Source organism: Anopheles coustani, chromosome 3 (assembly GCF_943734705.1).
Source record: "Anopheles coustani chromosome 3, idAnoCousDA_361_x.2, whole genome shotgun sequence".
Lineage (NCBI taxonomy): Eukaryota > Metazoa > Arthropoda > Insecta > Diptera > Culicidae > Anopheles > Anopheles coustani.
Window position 1 is genome coordinate 67919573 of NC_071288.1, and position 18804 is coordinate 67938376.

The 18804-nt window shown below is 44.2% G+C and overlaps 3 protein-coding genes across 3 annotated transcripts; 2 read left to right on the top strand and 1 right to left on the bottom strand.

Moving 5' to 3' along the window:
- The first annotated feature begins 1865 nt into the window (after window positions 1-1865).
- LOC131272727 (major facilitator superfamily domain-containing protein 12-like) lies at window positions 1866-4931 on the top strand. The gene is made up of 5 exons (XM_058274561.1): window positions 1866-2394; window positions 3365-3690; window positions 3752-4038; window positions 4115-4591; window positions 4674-4931. Exons 1-5 carry the CDS (start codon window positions 1944-1946, stop codon window positions 4813-4815), a joined length of 1683 nt encoding a protein of 560 aa, XP_058130544.1. The 5' UTR covers window positions 1866-1943; the 3' UTR covers window positions 4816-4931.
- A 317-nt stretch (window positions 4932-5248) lies between these two features.
- On the bottom strand, window positions 5249-8003 carry LOC131261349 (TAR DNA-binding protein 43-like). The gene is made up of 2 exons (XM_058263359.1): window positions 6803-8003; window positions 5249-6763 (listed from the first exon to the last, which is right to left on the bottom strand). The coding sequence occupies exons 1-2, from the start codon at window positions 7725-7727 to the stop codon at window positions 5964-5966; spliced, it is 1725 nt and encodes a 574-aa protein (XP_058119342.1). The 5' UTR covers window positions 7728-8003; the 3' UTR covers window positions 5249-5963.
- Window positions 8004-8386: 383 nt separating this feature from the next.
- On the top strand, window positions 8387-14990 carry LOC131259033 (sorting nexin-17). Its single transcript, XM_058260446.1, has 6 exons — window positions 8387-9305; window positions 12563-12755; window positions 12831-13549; window positions 13629-13835; window positions 13898-14005; window positions 14078-14990. The coding sequence occupies exons 1-6, from the start codon at window positions 9243-9245 to the stop codon at window positions 14255-14257; spliced, it is 1470 nt and encodes a 489-aa protein (XP_058116429.1). The 5' UTR covers window positions 8387-9242; the 3' UTR covers window positions 14258-14990.
- Window positions 14991-18804: the final 3814 nt, after the last annotated feature.

Here is an 18804-nt window from a genome sequence, read left to right on the forward strand (position 1 = left end):
CTGACAAAGAGAGTGTACCGAAACGTAGTGAGCGTGAGAGATTTGTCGTGCTTTTGTCTGCCTTCGACGCGCTGAGTAATCGTGGCAGTTGGATGTAGTTGTATCGCTTCCCATCATCCCCCATCGTTCCGTCGGATAAACATCTCTGGGGCGAGTGTGGCGCAGCTTGGCTTGTTGGGGCCAGTTACGCTTTAACTTCCTATCAGTATTGATAAACATTCCGTGCAGTGACAGTTTGTTCCATAATCGGTGTGGTAGATATCCCCCCTCCTCAGTGCATGCTACGATCTTTGTCGCCCATTGGAGACAACTTCCTCTTCAAACCACACAAAACGCAGCTTGGCGCAATAGAGTTCGCGTGAATTTCGTGGGAAAATCTCTACTAGTGTCAGTGCTTTTAACGATGTCTAATCGTAGTTTGATGTAATGGATAGGAAACGACGCGACACGTAAATCCCGGCATTGCCAGCATCAGCAGATTTGTGGCAAAATATCCACCCACCAACTTGGCTTTCTCGACTGTTTAGCAACAGTAGTGTGCGTGGATAAGTAACAGCTGGTTTTGTTTTTGTTTCACCGTTTTGGCTACGGAACTACAGTAAATCGGTTCGCAACAGATTTTCCATCCTCGGCGGTACACGTGTGCTTAAAACTGTGTGTTTACTCAAGTGCTCCATTAGAGCTTATAAGCCCCATATTACTCATATCGTCATCGGAAAGAAAATTGCGTTATCCACCTAGCAGCGGCACGAACCGATTAGTTGTTTACATATTGAATTTGTGTTTATCAGCTGTTTGTGTACGACGAAAGTAGCAGAGCGGTTTCATAGAATCGCTCGTTGTGCACGGTGTTGTGCGCGAACGTGAAACAAATCGTCCCGTTTAAAAGTTCAGTATGCATAAAGCACAACATTATTAGCCGAAAAATAAACCAACATCGAGTGTAAGTAAAATACGAAAAGAACGTCGTTGATGACGAGGAATTTTCATTTTGAAGTCAGTTGTATAAACGACGGATTAAGTGTTTTGCCTTTTAAATTAGCGCTTTTCATTTCACAACTTAAGCAGAAAACTAAAAAAAAAATCAAATTTTCAGTGTATCATTTTCTCGTGGGGATTTCAATTAAGTCACCATTTGTATGATTAATGGATTGCTCTCTTTTAATTGTTTTGTATGCAAATCATGTTTTCGCTAATCATCACAAAGTTTTTGTAGTAAGCCTTATCAAGAATAGCGGACGACACGCGCCAAATTTTTGGCCAATGGTTTTGAATACGAACAAAAGAAACTGCATCTTGCGATTTTGGCGTACTAAAGGAAAAACATGCGTCAGCTCAAACAAAGGCTACGAGAATAGAACGCTTGAGTTGTTCCCAAGATTTCCCAGTTTTTATATGGCCTTACTGACGGGACTGTCTGTTGGCAGTGATTACGAACGTAGACAAGGGGTAACAACCCCTTCTTTAAAAAATATTGAAGATATTAAAATTGTAAAAAAATGTTTCGTTTGATTTTGTATAAACCAAAACCCATACTTTGGTCTAAAATGTAGCCCACAACAATTTTAAAATAAGTACAATATTGCTAGGAACTTGGTACTGAACGTTGGCATGATCTTTTATCGCTATAGTTATCGTAAAACTTGCCTACACAAGTAAAGGTAATTCCCACGAATAGACGAGAACAAGTTTTGCAATACTAGATTGTATTTGTTAAGGAAAAAGAAATAAAAATTACTTCATTTAATTGGGCGCACGTTTTTCCACATAGAAACTCAACCGGTACAATTTGTTGGGTTGGTATTATTATTCAATTATCGTTTTTTTGTGATCTTTTTAGATAAATTTTGCCTTCTGTGATCAAACGGTTTACATGCGTCTGAACAGCGCCCGCATAGCCAGTCACTTCGTGATACAGCGTGAGTGAGCACGCGGATTGTAAAATGGCCGGCACGGGAAGTAGAACGCCGCTGGCAAACGGAAGGACCACCGCCCACCATCGCTATGGAGCGACGACGGAGACACGGGCGGCTGTGGTGGCGGCGGTGAATGGAAACATCGGCGAACCGTACGACCATACGGTGACGCCAGCGGGAAACGGTGCAGTACCCGGCCAGACGACGACGGTCGATGAAGAGCGCGAGCAGCTCGACAAACGCTCCACGCTGAAACTGTGCGAGAAGATCGGTTACGGACTCGGCCACGTGTACAACGATCTGTGCGCCGGCGTGTGGTTCAGCTATACGCTGCTGTTCATGCAGGGCGCCCTGGGGATGCCGGCGGCGGAAGCCGGTGCCATGGTCATGCTTGGGCAGGTCGGTGATGCCATCGCGACGCCGATTGTGGGTCTTCTGACCGATCGATACGGCACCAAACGCCAGTGGCATATTGTAGGTAAGGAATGTCGTTACCATTACACTCCTTGGGAGTTTTAACTTTACAAAAATAACAACACGTTGAGTTAGATCAATTGTAAAAAGTCACCATATCGTTTCTATCTTTTTGCAATAAGCTGCTTTTTGATTATAAAGCAAATTTTGAATAGCAATAATTCCATGATTATACATCTGAGCATAGAAAATGTGTTGTACTTTCACTGTGGCTGATTCATCCCTTTAATACTTGTTTGTAGGCCATTATTGCATATTTGCCTGTATAAAATTATCGTCATAGTGCTTTTGACCCGGGGTGGTAGTCAAAACGAGTTTTTAATCACAATTATTCTTTTTAAAGAGTTTTAAAATGTAGAACAATGGTTGATTTACGCGTTAGGTTGAATTTAAATTTAATTGTGAAAAATAAAAGACATCCATTATCCTTATCGCTACTAGTTGCACAATGGATGGTTTCGATCACATCATATAATTTATTTAAAATATTTTGCAACTCTCTTCTTACCACTTCAAATTTTTGAAGCATAAGTTTGCAGCGATGGAAATGCAGTTTTTTTTTTCAAAAAACTTAAAAAATTCCGAGTATAACACCCACCAATGTTTTCGAAGCAATAATCGAGGGTGATTATGAAAACGGGTCCCGGAGGGAACATCGGGGTTTTTTTTTTTGCAAAGCCCGGCGGAATATTAGTGGAAAATGAGATTAGTGGAAAATGATGAGGGAATTTAGCGTGCAGTGAATTCCTGGCACCGGAAATCTTTTTGGAGCCTTTCATCACCTCCTTCGGTCATGAAACATTCCAGCTTAAATTTGCGGGGAAGTATTTGCGCAAAAAAAGGTAAATTAGAGATGAATTAAAGATAGCGTAAAGAAATGCTGAATTCACCAAGAAGTTTCCTTTTGTTTGATAAACATCATTTTTGTTTTGGTATTTGTGCTGAAAAATAATGTTGCTTTTTGGTTACTTTAGGTACCTTTATAGTATTCCTCACCTTTCCGATGATCTTCTCGCTCTGCCCGTGGTGCTCGGTTGCGCCACACTGGTGGGAGATTGTATACTTCACGGCTGTGATACTGGCGTTCCAGTTCGGATGGCCGATCGTGCAGGTGACCCACCTCGCCATGATACCGGAGTTGTCGCGCACGCAAAAGGATCGGTCCGATCTGACCGCCGTCCGCTACTCCGTCTCGATCGTGTCCAACGTGATCGTGTACATCGTGACGTGGGCCGTCCTGAGGGCGAATCGTTCCACGGCCGAAAATCAAATTGGCCCAACCGATGCGTACCGGTTTCGGGTAAGTGCCACCCGAGTGCCATTGTTTTTATAACTTAATCAATTTGTTTCCTTTTTTGTAGGACATTTCCCTCATTCTAACCCTAGTGGGTGTCTCCATGTCGGTGCTGTTCAATTTTTCACTCACATTTAGCGGCTACGAGAATCGTCGAAATACGGCCCTGCAGCACAACATCATCCGACCGTCTTTGAGCGCCCCGGCCGAGACGGATATCGAGCGGGAGAGTTTGCTCGGTTCCGAACACAGAAATGGCGGTCCATTGGCTGACCTCGATGCGGTGACGACGGTTATGCGCAAACCAAAGAAAAACTTCTTCAAATCTCCACTGCTTTACCAGAACGCGTTGTTGTAAGTCCAGGGAAAAGGGGTTTGATTCGTCGATTAGTTTGAACTTTAAGATCTCCTTTTTTCCTTGTCGCCGTAGGTACGTTTTTTCCAGGCTCTTCATGACGACCTCGCTCGTTTACATGCCCCTCTGGCTGGACGAACGATCTTACCAGCCGAACGGTGCCGACGGCCAACCAGCAAGTGATGCCAGCGTGGAGCATCTCGCAACCGTCCCGCTCGTATCCTTTCTGGCCTCGTTCGTGGCCTCGCTGGCCCTGAAGTACGGCAACCGTTTCGTGGGCAATAGTCTGGTATACTTCGTCGGGTCCGTCATCAGTATCAGCGTGTGTCTTTGGATCGCTCTGACGCCACAGGCGGGCACCTTCAGTACGGTGTCCCTGTACGTGATCGCTTCACTGTTCGGGGCCGGAAGTTCCATCACCATGATCAGCAGCCTTTGCATTACGGCCGACATGATCGGGAAGCATGCCGAGCAAGGCGGCTTCATCTACTCGGCCGTCACGTTCGCGGACAAGCTCATCACCGGGGTGGTCGTGGTAATCATCGAGTCGGTGTAAGTTCATGCCCATAGATTCTCGAATCGAAATGCAAAAATACATCATGAAATAATAATTGATTTTCCTTCCTTTCCCTAGCAAATGCCGTGATCGAACCGAATGTCCCGAGTACTATCGGGGTGTGCTGTCGTACGGGTGCGGATTGGCAGCAATTCTTGGCGGTCTCACGCTTGCCACCTTGTTATGCACAAGGGCGTCGACCAGCCGAAGGCACCGGTAGTTGTGGCATACCGATATACGGAGGCTCTGTTGTGTATTATAAAGTATAGAAAATGTTTTTAAAGTGTTTCTCAGAGTTTTTTTTTAAAACGATTTAAATAAATTGTATTAAGATGATGATTGTTTTTGGTTATCCTTTTCTTCTAGAGCGGATATTTATCCTATCGCAAGGCATTTTGTTCCAATCAATATAATTATATGATTAACCGCTAATAATCGTTAAATATGCTGAATTAAACCAATATACTGCCACTTATTTAACTTCGATGTGCATAAGATGTGCAATACTATAGCGAGTGCAACGATTGTGTAGAAGAGCAATTTTTTATCAAAATGAGGTCGGTCTGAAAAGCAAGTTGACATGAAGCAAAGGAAAAAGGAGTATGTGTCATGAAGGACATTTCGCAAGGAAAAGAAATACACTGCTCGTATCATAATTATTATTACTTATATTTATTAGCGTTACAATATCCGCTGTTCCACACTTTCGTACGCATTCTTTATCCATTGTAAATTTACGCAACCGTACCTAGTCCTGCTGTAGTCGTCCGGTCCGACCACTTCCCTACTACTTTCCGGCGGCGGCGCTGGCGACGCGGGAGTTGAACCTAAAACCCCTACAGCTTTCCAGCTGGAACCGATTTGTTTCGAATTTAGTTTCTCGCCAAAGGACCTCGCGTTCCAACTGTTCCGTCGCAGGCACACACGCGCACACACATACACACTCGCACACGCACACTAACACACACACACACACACACACGCAAAAACACAAAACGAGCACGCGGGAGGAGGGAGAGCGTTGAGAACCGAAGTCTGCTTTATATTAATTTACAAAATAAAATAATAACAAAATAGAAATTGTTATTGTGTCACAAGCAAACCATCTAACTCGGTTCTCTCCCTGTTCCTCGCTTTCCACATCGTCTCCACCCCCTCCTCCACTGACAAACCACTTTTTGAAGATCAAAAAAAAAAAGATAGAAGGATCTTCGTAGAGTTTACAAGGAGTCCTTGTGGCAGATTAAGATAGTTCGTGTGTCGCCACCGCTTCCCGTTCGGCCTGGAGGTGGCGTTCCTCAATCTGTCTTTGGTGAAGGGGTGGAGGGTCAATCTTCTTGCTCCTTATTGGAGCATCATTAATCTCTTTTACTGTCGATTCGGTTCAACACCTCGTCCTGCTCCAGGTCCGCCAGCTCCAGGCGCTCCATTGCCAGTCCCATTCCAAGCCAGATACTCCTGACCAGTCGGCCCGGCACCCCCCGGTCCTGGCCCTCCACTGGGCGCTCCACCGGGACCACCGGGCGGACCGCCGTTCGGTCCCCCGGGAACACCCGGATTGGCCTGTCCTGGCCCTCCGGGTACACCGGGACCACCGGGACCACCTGGACCGCCCGGGACGGCATTGTGCATCTGATTGCCGATAAGACTCCACTGGCTCAAAGCGGCCGCTATGATGGCCGGATTGATGGGCATCTGGTTGAGGTTCATGTTGCCTGCCCCTGGTCCACCGTGCGCTCCTCCGATGACGCCCGCCCCATTATTACCCGATCCGGCGGCGGCTGCCGCTGCTGCTGCTGCTGCCGCGGCCCCGCTGCCACTGAGATGATTTCCCATCCCCGCATGATGGCCGGCACCGCCGTGCATGCTTCCTCCGCCGCCACCGTTCGGGCCATTCGGGCCATTCGAGTTGAGTCCGAGTGCTTGCAGATTCGGCATCGAATCAATGCTATTGCTGTTCTGACGGTTCTGGGCGGTGTACTCGTTGTAGTTCCAGATCGGCTGCTGGTTTCCACCGGCTCCCGTGGGCATATTGTAGCCACTGGGTCCACCCCCACCGCCCCCGCCGTGATGATAGCCGGCATTCGAATGCGGTCCAACTGGTGGTCCACCACCGCAATACTCGTTGGCTCCACCAACGGGACCATTCCCGTTACCAACACCTCCGCCTGGAACGCCGCCGACACCAACCGCACCACCACCAGCACCGCCGGCACCCCGGCCACGGCCATCGTAGTTTGCGAAGTTGCCACTCATTTGCTGCGCCTTACTGTGGTGCCTTCCGTGCTCCGGCCGGGGCGAGGCCGTCGACACGTACACCGACGTGCCCTTGATCAGATGGTCCTCCCCGCACAAACTCTGCGCCACGTGCGGGTCGATGAACGTGACGAACGCGAACGCCCGGAACGGCTTCGGTATGAACACGTCCGTCACCTCGCCGTACTTGCTGAAGTAGTCCCGGATGTCCTCTGCGCCGATGTTTTCGGTTACGCGCCCCAGAAAGATCTTGCTCGGCATCTGGTGCTGCATCTGGTCCTTGCTGCTCGGTACCTTCACGTCACACCAGCGGCTATCGATCAGGTGCCGCTTGGAGAGTGCCTTCATCTGGCACTCGAACCGTGCGAAGCGGATAAACCCGTAGCCCTTCGATTGGCCCGTTTTGGCGTCCTTCTTGATCTGCACCACCAGCAGCTCACCGAACGTCTCGAAGTACTCACGCAGTCCCTCCTCGGACGTTTTCCACGGCAGTCCCAGCACGATCAGATCCGTCGTCGTGCGGTTGCGGCTCTCGATGCGCTTCGTCTTGGGAGTAGAGTTTTCCAGCTTGTCGTCGCTCTTACGCTTGTTCTCCTTGGGGAACACGCAGATGTACACAAAATTTCCCCAGCCAAAATCCGGTGAAAATGGGTGCAGCTTGTTGTCACTGAGCCGCACGCCGCGGATCGCCTTCGTCTCCGGATTGCGATATTTCAGCCCGCACGCACCATAGAACTGGGCCTGCAGTGTCGACAGCAGCAGCGTACCGTCGTCCTCGAGCGGTATTTCGACCGCTTCGTCACCTTCCTCCTCGACGACCAGCACCGCCCCGGAGGAGGGCCCCATGTCGGCGGCCAGCATCCGGTCCGGTTCCATGACGGGTGTTCGTTCCACTAGGTGCTGCTCTGTGTGTGTCAAGAAACAAAACGTCCCCCAGCAAACTGTGCGTACGGATCAAATAGTACTAGCTCGAATGACGCTTGCCAACTCGTACACCGGAACACTTTCCTATGCTCATACTAGTTTCATGATTTTTCGCATGAATGTTTATGTTTTCTCTAAACTAAACGCGTCGGCAATTGTAATGCTTCGAGAAATGCTCCGCACATGTCAAAAAACTACACAAAATTGCACAGTAAATGCATCGACGAACTTTCCCGTATGACAGCCGAGAGCGGAGCATCCAAAACACCAAAGATCTTTATATCACAAGGTTGCGCACTAAACCACCATATTGAATGGATGTAAAGGGGACTGTCAAATCAATTTCTGACCGACACCGAAGAGGCCCTAACGAAAAATTAATGTGGTTCAGAAAGTTTTCCTGAAATTAACATGCAATTTATGTAATAAACACATTACTAAAACGCATTACAAATCGGTCACCAGTATGGAACACCCGATTTGGCTTTCGAATTCAGGGTCGTGCTTAACCATTCGGGTTCGATATTCGAAATCGGCAATTGTCAAATTTTGTTATGAACTTCTGACTTTGATGAAAATTATAGCCTCAGTTGATTTTTTCTTGCAGACGATGCAAGTCCTCGGGGAAAGTGAGCGTAGTTTGGGTTAAATTTGCAACCCAAGTCTGGAATTTGTTGTACAGACACACCGCACAGCTGGGCGTTTCATGCTCACAGAATTCTTCCTGCTTACTTGCAAATCATTCGGAAGGGGGCGCCCAAGATCGCAACTTTTGCCTGCTTCTCCCGCAACGTCCACAAGAAACCGTAGTGCAAGTGCAACAGTGCTACAGCATACAGGCCTGTTTTTTTGCCTGTATCCCCTAGCGACTTTAGGAGGAGTCGGATTTTTCTAGTCGTTTAAGTTTGTGCGTAGGAAGACGGGAATGAGATAGTATGGTCACTATCCCCAGATGTGTAACTAGTTTAGTTGAAATGTTTGAATACTGTATGAATATGTTGTAAACAAGGTTTGCAATATTATTCTCGTCATCACCACCCGGTGCAGTCGTACAAAACCGTAGTGTAACCCAACTAGTGCAGCTTATTTCGTCGAAAAACAACCAAAGTGATCAACTTCCGACGCATACTGGAGCTCCAGCTCAAACGCTCGCAAGAAACAGAGAAACCCGTAATGAATAGCATTCGTAAGCCGCTGCTGACAACATTACACCACTCTGCACTAATAGGCATTAAGTCAGCATTAAAAGCAGAGGCACCGACCAAAGGCGACTGTTGACCCCACCAGCGCTCCGACCGAGTGGTAATTCGATGACAAACGCGAAAGGTTAGCATACATCGGAACGAGCCACAGCAATCTTCCAGGGTCGTACAGCGGTGGTGCGTTCGTCAAGTTTGTCTCTGCGTGTGCAGGAGTTAAAAAGTCTCGGCCTTCCAACCTACGGACGGCCAAAGTTCGCTGGAAAGAATGCACTTTTCCATACCGAGCACGCAAGAGTTCGGTTCCGATGGCAGCGGATCATCGTTTACGGTGAGTGTTGCTCTTCAGTTTTGCAGCCTAATTGCGTTTTTATCTTGAAGATGTTCCCACCGATCCGCACCGAGATCGCACCAAGTCGCCCGTAGCATACCTCGGATCGTGCCTCAGTCAGTATAACGCCAAGCGTGTATCGAGGTTTATCCAATTAAATTTCCCCACATAGCATACAAACGCTCCACAATTGATCATCATTTGGTCTGCTTGCTTCCTTGTGCGGAACTGCTGTGGGGCGCCGGTATCACCGTACAGGGGAGCGTACGGATTTTGCGTTTTCTGTCCATCATACGCAAAGAAATGGACCGATGGAGCGTGTCCTCTTGAAAAGCTCCTCACCTCCTTCCTACTGCAAGAATGCGAACGTCCAGTACCGGCGTGCGATATATTTTGCGTTTTCGTCAGCATCTAGTGCAGGCATATCGGTCATCAACACTGTTTGTTACTCCGTCGCATCCCCCCACCCAGCGGCGTATATCACCCTCTTCCAACGTTCAAGTGATCGTTCATTAAATGACCCTCTCGGTACGCCAAGAAGTGTAATGGTGCAAGCAAGTGGCGATAAATTGCACCACAGACAAATCTCCTTCAGATCGCACCACGGAACCACATACTTCATGCAGCACATGCTTCAAACAGAAGTGTGTTGGCATGGGCAAATGGACAAGCTCTCGTGAGCAGAATCAGTTCACGGCCTTTTATTTCCATATGTTTCGGTTTCCTTTTGGTTTGCTGTTTATTCGCTGGTGGTACACAATATCATAACTGGATCAAAGTATGCTAGACAGGGATATTTGCGGGGGATATTTAAACATACCATAAAAATGTACGTTTAGCTGCATACTAAACATGACATCTGGCGGTTTTAGGCGTTCTTTTCGATAAAAATAATACAGTTCGACAAAGATAACAATACAAAATGCTTTTATGCTCCCGTGCACTGCGAGTAGACAAGCCCCTCTTTGACTGCCAGGTTGATTTTTTAAAACACTTTTTCCCAACAGTCGACGTTTGTTTGTTCGATGGTTCGAACGGGCCGGCAACAGTTCGCCGGTCCCGTATCATATAGCATACACTGTGTTCTATTTTCGGACCGACTTTGGAGCGAAGTAGAAATGAATAAACAACGGTCCAGATAGCACCGCACCTCACGCAATGGCGCACCGAATCTTTAATGAACATAAATCGATCTCCACTTTTTTTTTCATTTCATTTCAATCTTTCAGCTGGTCGCGCTCGTCTGCCCTTCTCCCATATTTTCGATAAATTATGCTTTTGGATATGCTGTTGCATGGCTTTGGCTCAACCATAGCTATGCATGGAAATTGTACTTAATCAGGCGTTTAATGGATAAAATTAGCTTACGGTTATAACTATTCAATTTCTATTCTTATTTTCAATGCAAACTCTCTCTATGATGCCCTCATTTGGTAGCCTTGCAACTCCACGGGTATTGATTAAAGCTTTCATACATAGAAATAGAGTAAACTTTTCTTGAATCGGCCAATGACTCCAGCCTTTGCGATAAGAATCATCGCTGTTAGTATGAAATAAATAGACATGACTAAATAATACATTGCAAGATCCTAGTTGGCGCCGCTTTGCTTTGCTGCTGTCGTCAGGCAGCATTGCCTTCCCCTTTGAGACAATTCTAACACCCAGTTCTTCGTTGGAACGACCAGCATGATCCGCGACTCGTGCGGTTCACGGGTTCGATTAGGATTACTCTAAAACTGGTACCCCGATGAGTAAACCCTAGCTATAGCGGCTTCCCCTTGGAGTACGTGTAGGATTTAATTTTCGTTGATAAGAACACCCAACGAGAAACAAAGAGCACCCAGACACCCGGAATCAAAGCTAAATACTCGTTGTATGAGTATAATCTTACCTTAGCTTACCCTTTGAGCACGCGGCGGTTTGTTCGTATTTTCGTGATGATTAATTTTCATGAATAAGTTTGTACGCCGGACCATATTGAACAAGATCTGTTCCATCAGCATATTCTGTTACAAGACTAACTTCAATATGTGTGTGCATCTTATCAGCCTATCCAAAAATACATGTGAGGGCATTCGAGTGGATTCTATCATTTGAATCACCGGGGATTCCGTCAAATGCTCCTTATACAACGAGTTGACATATCACTTTTTAGATTTTTGTAGTTGTTATAGAAGCCATCGCTCGTGGGTTTTTTTAAAGAGAAGCATTCGTCATGTACAAGCCTTCAGTTTCCTTGGATATGATAAAATCGTCACTCTTGCTATTTGCTGCATTATTTGTTGATTGCTTTATTTATACACTTGGCCAAAAAATCGAGCGTAGGACTACAACTTTTTCACGAGTTTTAGTTTATGTGGAGAAAACAAACAAACCATTGCAAAACTTACGGATTTTGGAATATCACATTTATGTTTTCATTTGGCATCTGAAAGTTTAATGCAAGTTGATTACTTCTACCAATAATTACACAGCAAAACCAGACGCGATATTTTAATATGAAAAAAGTGCAAAATTGAGAAAACAGTTAGTTTGTATGTTCTTCTCTTTTGTGCAAGGTGGTGTCAAATTGAATCAAACATAATTCTTTATTATATTTCCACGTTATACACTTTACCACTTGTTACAATCGTCGATGTATCGTAGATATCCTTCAGCGCAATTGACTGGTGTGGAAAAAATGGTGAATCTCCGGCATAGAATCAGGTTTCCACCGTCTGTGAGACTCAAATAGATCAATTCAGTATTATTAGACGAACAAAACATTATTTCAGAACACTTTTGATTTCACAACATACTCCTTTGCATATCGAATTGTAATATGTAATATATTGTGATATAAAAAATTGTAATTTTGAAAAGATAGGCTTGTTTGAGGCAATAAGACCTCACAGATTGTTCGTGTAAGAAATTCACCGGTTAATGTTAGCAATAACTTCATTTTTTAACTTGTCCATTTGTTTCTACTTTTTTTATCCAACTTGTTCAAGTCATGCTAAGCTGAGATAAAATAAATTAAGCGAGTTAAATAAGGCAATATGTACATTTCGTTTGTCACTTATGTCATTACTACACAAGTAATTTTAAAATATTGCAATATTTCAATGTTTCCTCGAGTTACGATAGAAAAACCAATTGTGCTTTAGGTGTATACTTTCATTGCTTCATGAGTGTACTAATACTACTTTTTATACTATTGCAAATAATACTTAATTAATTCCATCGGTTAATTAATTTTCATTCGATTATTTTTGCAGGGCTTCAACATCCACATCAATGGCAGCTTTCACTGTTGCCTTCGGTACAAACAGTTGCACAGCCTGCACGAGCAGCTGAAGCGGTCCCTGCCGTCGATTGCACTGCCAAGCTTTCCGCCAAAAAAACTACTCTCACTTACTCCGAACCAAATCGAGCAAAGACGTTTGAGCTTAGAACGATACATTCAGTTGGGTGAGTGGACATCTGTTGTTTTTTTTATGGTGTCTGCAACTGAATATATTCTTTTTCCTACCGCGTACATTTTAGTGGGCCAAGATCCGGTACTATGTCGTTCGGAGCTGTTGCGTGCGTTTCTACTGAATGCACAGCAGGAGTCCTCGTTCACCGAATCGAGTGAGGTTTCGCTGGACGTGTATCTTATGAATGGCTACCGAATAGTGGCCAACGTTTATACGACGGACTGCACGAGTAAGGTGCTGGAGAAGGCATGCGCCTTAATCGAACTGTCCAAGGAGCGGGTCGGCTACTTTGCGCTTTACCTGATGCGAAAGGAGGCGTCCGGTGTGCTGACGATCGTGAAGCGTTTGATGGACTTTGAAGCTCCGTACATCTCGCAGAAACGCTGGGACGAGTGCAAGCTTGTCCTGCGCACCGGCTACTGGGATGCTTGCCACGATCTGGAGCTGATGCGTGACCGGATCGCGCTCAATCTGCTCTACATCCAAGCACTGAGCGACGTCGATCGTGGCTGGATCGTGACGACGCGCGACCTAAGCGAGCAGCTAACGAACCTACAGGCACGCGGCAACAAAACAGAGTATCTGGAGATCGTACGGAAGCTGCCTCTGTACGGGTGCCTACAGTTTCCCCGGGCCAGCGTCGACTATCCCGAACCGAACACCGTCGCAACGGTAGTGCTGGGCAATAAGGAGCTGAATCTGCTCACCTTCGACGGGAAGGAGATGCAGGAGATCAAGTTCAAGGTGACTCGTATTCGCTGCTGGCGCGTCACTCCTATTCATATTGTAAGTATGCGTGAGGCTAGTGGTGGGAATTGAGGTACTAAACATCAGTTATTTTTCAATTACGCAAAATTTCTGTTAGAACGATGAACACTCCTCGATGGAGCCGCAAACATCACATCAATCCAAGATCAGCCTGGAGCTATCGTTCGAGTACTTGATGGCGAAGAACCAACTCAAGTGGATTACCATCTACAGCGAGCAGTCGATGCTTATGTCCGTGTGCCTTCAGTCGATCGTCGACGAACTGCTGAATCAGAAGAACGGTTCCGATCCAGTCCATTTACAGGTATGTTTGGTATTTTTTTACTCAATGACCGTTTCTATTAATCGTTTGGTTTTGTTTTGCAGAGTGTGCAGCATGTGGAATATACGCCTCTTTCCTATATCCGACGTGATGGCTCCAACCATTGCATTACAGATTCCAGCTCAACCGATACTCTTTGCAATCTAGTAAATGTAAGTGACACACTGAATGTGAACTTGGCGAACACATGTGGTATAATCTTTTCTTCTATCTGCAATCCCTAGAATGATATTAGTAGCAACAACGGTACATCGAACCAACCATCGAGTCAACATACCACTACCAATGGGTCTTCCTTTATCCGGCGCAAACTGAAGGAGTTTAACACGACAGTCCGTTTCAAGAATGGCAAGGATTCTGTGCACAATGAGGCGTTTGAGTGGATCGGAGATGACGACCTTTAGGCGCTAAGCGTCATCAGAACAAAAGTGAAAAAAGAGCAAAAGCAAGATAGTGAGTGGAACGAAAAGAAGCTAGATATTATTACTTGAAATAACGAATTTAAAGCTTTCTATGCTATCAAGCGGTAGTATACTGCCGAAAGCGTCAAGCATGACTCTTTGTCTAACGTCCGTTTTGCAAATTATACTAAATGTTTATCGTTTATTGAATACAGCTTAGAAGTGGTGGCTACTGGGAACTGAGAACTTCCATCCTTTACATTTTTCTTTCCGTCAGACATCCCCTTGGCATTATACCGGATCCTTATACGCAGGTGTATCTGAACAGACACATATAACACCTGATAGAAACTACGTATTTTTGTATTTCTTATTTTGGTAGCATTTTTACGGAAGGTATGTGATCCTAGACGGGTGGATTGATTTACAGGCTACACTCTTCTAACAGGCTCCTCCACTGTGAACCACACCTCAATGTATCTTTCTTTGTATGTTAGTCCGAAAAAGTGGTAATAAGTAGAGAAATTAGTACTCAAAACAACTATAACACAGTGTTTTGTTTCAGTGTGGCATTAGAAGAAACCGGGCAAAGGATGTACCCAGGTGGGATGGAAAAAGCTACAGCAACAGTGGGCAATGTGGACAAGGAAATTATTAATTCATGTGACCTTCTCCAGGAATGTGAACATATAGTGGTAGAGTAAAAATAAAACGAATTGTCGGTTGGTGCTTCCTACGTTTGATTTATTTATTTATTCGCTAACATAATCGTTGAGCGGTTAAACGAAAAAATTTATTTACGCAAAATGGTGCGCAACCAAGGGCCAGCTCGTCCGTAGGGATCAACGGGTATGAAAATGGTGTCCATAAACACCGTGAATCCAATGATTCTTTGGGTTACAATGTCGTGATACATCGAATAACTGTTCTGAAATGTTCGCTCCGAAACGATTGCTGCCTCCATTTCTTTTGCTCGTTGCAGTAGTACGATTTCAAAATCGTAGTTTTCTGTAGGATTTTCTGAACAATTCGGCACTAGCTCCACAACGTCCGAGAAATTGGAAAGGTCCGGTAGTTTTTGGACCATGTACTCCGGACAGAGTACTTTGCCCAGATGCCCGATATTTTTAAACCATCGAATGGCTGATTTAATTCTTGCTAAAGTGAATTGTTTATAGACGTGATCGTACGCCAAGTTTTCACCATCTATTATGACTGGCCGGCGCTCCTCTGGCGGTATGTTGATAGCCGTGATGTCGAGGCGTGTTGGAACGGGATTTCGCGTGAGGCCGGATGTCGAAGGCTGGTTTGCCTCCGCAACTGTTATTGTTTTTTTCCTACCAGAGAACTTAATTCGTTTCGGTTGTCGAGCATTTATAGATTTTGATTTAAAAGAAACTGTTTTTCGGCTGGAATTCGTTCTTTTGCTGACCGCTTTACGATTGGCTGATTTACGGGGCTTGGTCACCATTTTGAGCTGGCCTGGTTGAACAAGCTTCGATTTTCGACAATTTTGTTTCAAACCCTTCCGGGGCGATCAAAGATAGAAATCCAAATGCAGAAACATTTCCTTACTTCATGAAACTATGTTACTACGATTACGTACATTGGTTCCGCAAAGTTCTTATGGACCGACATACACGATCTTCAGGTCCTTCTTTGGATGTTAACTGCCATCGCTGCCAGGCCTGTAAGTATGGAAAAAATGTTCATCAGCCTAATGTTCCGATTGTCCATCCTTTTCATTTATGGAGTTACATGTACAAATCGGTGGAAAGAATCAAACATTATTTACAAATTTGTTATTTCAGCAGAAAATACCTTGAAGGTATCTGTATCTAAATTCCATTCAAATGTTTATTTCATAAAATAAGAATCGAGGTAAAATATTTGTTGTATCAAGTTGTTTGCCTTCAAAAGACCTTTCATTTGAGGTGTATGTTGGTGAAATTGACCAAGGCACTAAAAAGTTATTAGCAATTTGGCTATTTCAGTTATTATTTCAAGCCGTGACCTTTTTGAAGCTTAAGCAATTGTTGGCGCGCTGCAGTATTATTCTAGTGGTGGGTACACCGAATCCCCAAATCCGAATCCAATCCAAGAAACAGTCGGTCCAAGCAGCGGATAGTGTTCCTTTGGAACTGTGGTCTTTGTGTACAAAATTTTGAAAGGCCTGGTACCAATGTATTTGGGAGAAAGGATAGTAGTTAGGACTCACACTCGTAATACCGGTGAGCCAAGACTTCCCGGCTATCTGTCTGGAAACGCCAGAAATTCGTTGTTTTGCAAAGGAGTACAATAGTACAACAGGATGCCGAGAGAGATTAAACAAGCGTGAAATCTTAGGGAGTTCAAACGCCTATGCGCCGTATACGTAAAGCGGGTAGTCTGACGCTGTGCTTGCAATGTATTTAGTAAATGTTGTAGTTTTTGAGCCCGTAGTATTGCATTTGTCAACACGGTCTTTGACTATGATGATGATGAGTAAAAAAATGAACAGGGACTTATTATTTTTATTATTTAATTTAACTTAATAGAATGAATGAGTCTACATAGTTTTGAGACACGCTCGTGTAAATGAGGACAATTGGTGGTCATGGCTGTACGAAAAGAACTAATAGTATCAACACATTTCGCTGTAGTTGGGTCCCTTTCTGTGCTTGATAGTGGCACCACATTATCAACCAATGCACGATGGAGCGAAGCCGGGATAAAAATCAAAAATTCATTTTTGGATTTCAGAAAAATGAAATATGTTTTCTTACAAGACTACAAGATGAAACTAAGAAATGATCCAAAAACTAGAGCCTTTGTTCTTCCAGATTCTGAGAAACAGCCCGTCAAAGTCAAGATTTGTGAAAATATTGCGTGAAAAATTGAAAAAAATCCATCAACTTTGAAGGTCTGTAACTCCTATAATAATGGCGGGAATCAAATTTCAAGAACAATTTTGGAAAGACATATTGTCCTGCTTTAAAATTGTTGACAGTTTAAGTAAATTGAAATTGAATGTCACAAAATATTAAGAATTGTTTCGCAAAACTCCTGGAAATTTTTTCAATTTTCTGTTTTTAACCTTCCGCCATCGCTAAGGATCGTAAAAGATTGTAATATGTTGCATACCCACTTATAGTCTAGAATGTTTTGTAACAATAAATTATTGTTTTTTTTTGCATATACGCGCGAACTTTACCTGTTTTTTTGAATTTCGTATGTGAGGCTTATAGTTTATCACCTACTAGGCGTCTCCATCATGCCATATGCAGCATCATGTGTGGTAAGAAATATTTGAAATTCTCATGCAATGAAAAATGTGAAGCAGGGTAATGGTTGAACATCACGTAAAAGGGGAAAGACAAGCCAAATCACTGGCAAAGAATGAAATTTGGTTTGGTTTGCTTTGAATGTATCAGGTCGCTTTTACTTGTTCTACAGCTCACAAACCCATCTTTTTATACCCAAAACTCCTCGGAATAATGTACCCTACACTTACACTTTATTCTGTTTGTACCCTTACACATCATATACGTTTTGATGTCATAAACGTTTTGAAAAACATTAGGTATGCGTTAGAGTTCATTGAAAGTAAAGTAAGCATCAATCACACTGCGTGTAGAATAATTGAAATACAAAAAGCAGAAATCTTGCGACACCTTTGATCTTCTTTGTGTGATTCACTAAGCGTCGTATTATTTTGCTCGTGGGGCATTGACGGATCTAGTGGACACAGCATTTACAATCAACCGTTTCATGGTTCCGGCAAAAATACTGCATCAGACAGATTTACTAGTATCGGCATTAACGCCTCTCCGTCTTTCGTTCATTAGTGACGATTCAGATATCAACTGGGTAAACTTGATGCACCAAATTGTTAGGATTTGCATGCCAATTGTTATCGAGTTTGCGAAAGTTTGTTATCAAAAGATAAAGTTATACAAACAGTAGACGAAATCAAAAGCCAAATAACCAGGTTGATCCCTTACACAATTCAGCTAAATGAAACAAATTATGCGGCAGTAAACTATTCATATTTTATGAGTTTCTTCTCTTCTTCTTGGCGTAACGACCTCTTGGTTAAGGGCTTACGGGACTTTCGGGAGGGTCCGGTCTCGGTTGGGATTCGATCCCACGCCGTCGAGGTGGTGAGCCCCGGCGCTCATGGGCCGATTACATGAGTTTAATTGATGTAAAAATTTTGGTATATTTAACCGACACTCTGTCTATGCAAACATGTTGTATATGTGGTGCAAAACCAACAGAAATGAACAGTGTAGAGCACTTAGAAAATGGATTTATTCCAAATCCTGAGAATTTATCTTATGGAATATCTCCACTGCACTGTTGGGTGATATTTTTCGAATGCTTGCTTCACATTTCGTACAGATTTGAATTTAAAAAATGGAAGGTTACTAAAAATTATAAAAACAAGTACAATGATCGAAAAAAATTGTATTGGAAAAGATGTACAAAAATTTGGTGTTAAAGTAGATGAGACAAGGCAAATGGGTAGAAATAGAACGACGGAAAATGTTTGTCGTCGGGCTTTTCCA

What these genes read in the sequence shown, in the direction of transcription:
- LOC131259033 (XM_058260446.1), top strand. Translation starts at nt 9,243, where the DNA reads ATGCACTTTTCCATACCGAGCACGCAAGAGTTCGGTTCCGATGGCAGC. An exon ending in CCGATCCAGTCCATTTACAG is followed by an intron (nt 13,836 to 13,897) that starts GTATGTTTGGTA and finishes TTTGTTTTGCAG; the next exon opens with AGTGTGCAGCATGTGGAATA. An exon ending in CTCTTTGCAATCTAGTAAAT is followed by an intron (nt 14,006 to 14,077) that starts GTAAGTGACACA and finishes TGCAATCCCTAG; the next exon opens with AATGATATTAGTAGCAACAA.
- LOC131272727 (XM_058274561.1), top strand. Translation starts at nt 1,944, where the DNA reads ATGGCCGGCACGGGAAGTAGAACGCCGCTGGCAAACGGAAGGACCACC. An exon ending in ACGCCAGTGGCATATTGTAG is followed by an intron (nt 2,395 to 3,364) that starts GTAAGGAATGTC and finishes TGGTTACTTTAG; the next exon opens with GTACCTTTATAGTATTCCTC. An exon ending in GTGGTAATCATCGAGTCGGT is followed by an intron (nt 4,592 to 4,673) that starts GTAAGTTCATGC and finishes TCCTTTCCCTAG; the next exon opens with CAAATGCCGTGATCGAACCG.
- LOC131261349 (XM_058263359.1), bottom strand. Translation starts at nt 7,727, where the DNA reads ATGGAACCGGACCGGATGCTGGCCGCCGACATGGGGCCCTCCTCCGGG. An exon ending in CCGTGGCCGGGGTGCCGGCG is followed by an intron (nt 6,764 to 6,802) that starts GTGCTGGTGGTG and finishes GCGGCGTTCCAG; the next exon opens with GCGGAGGTGTTGGTAACGGG.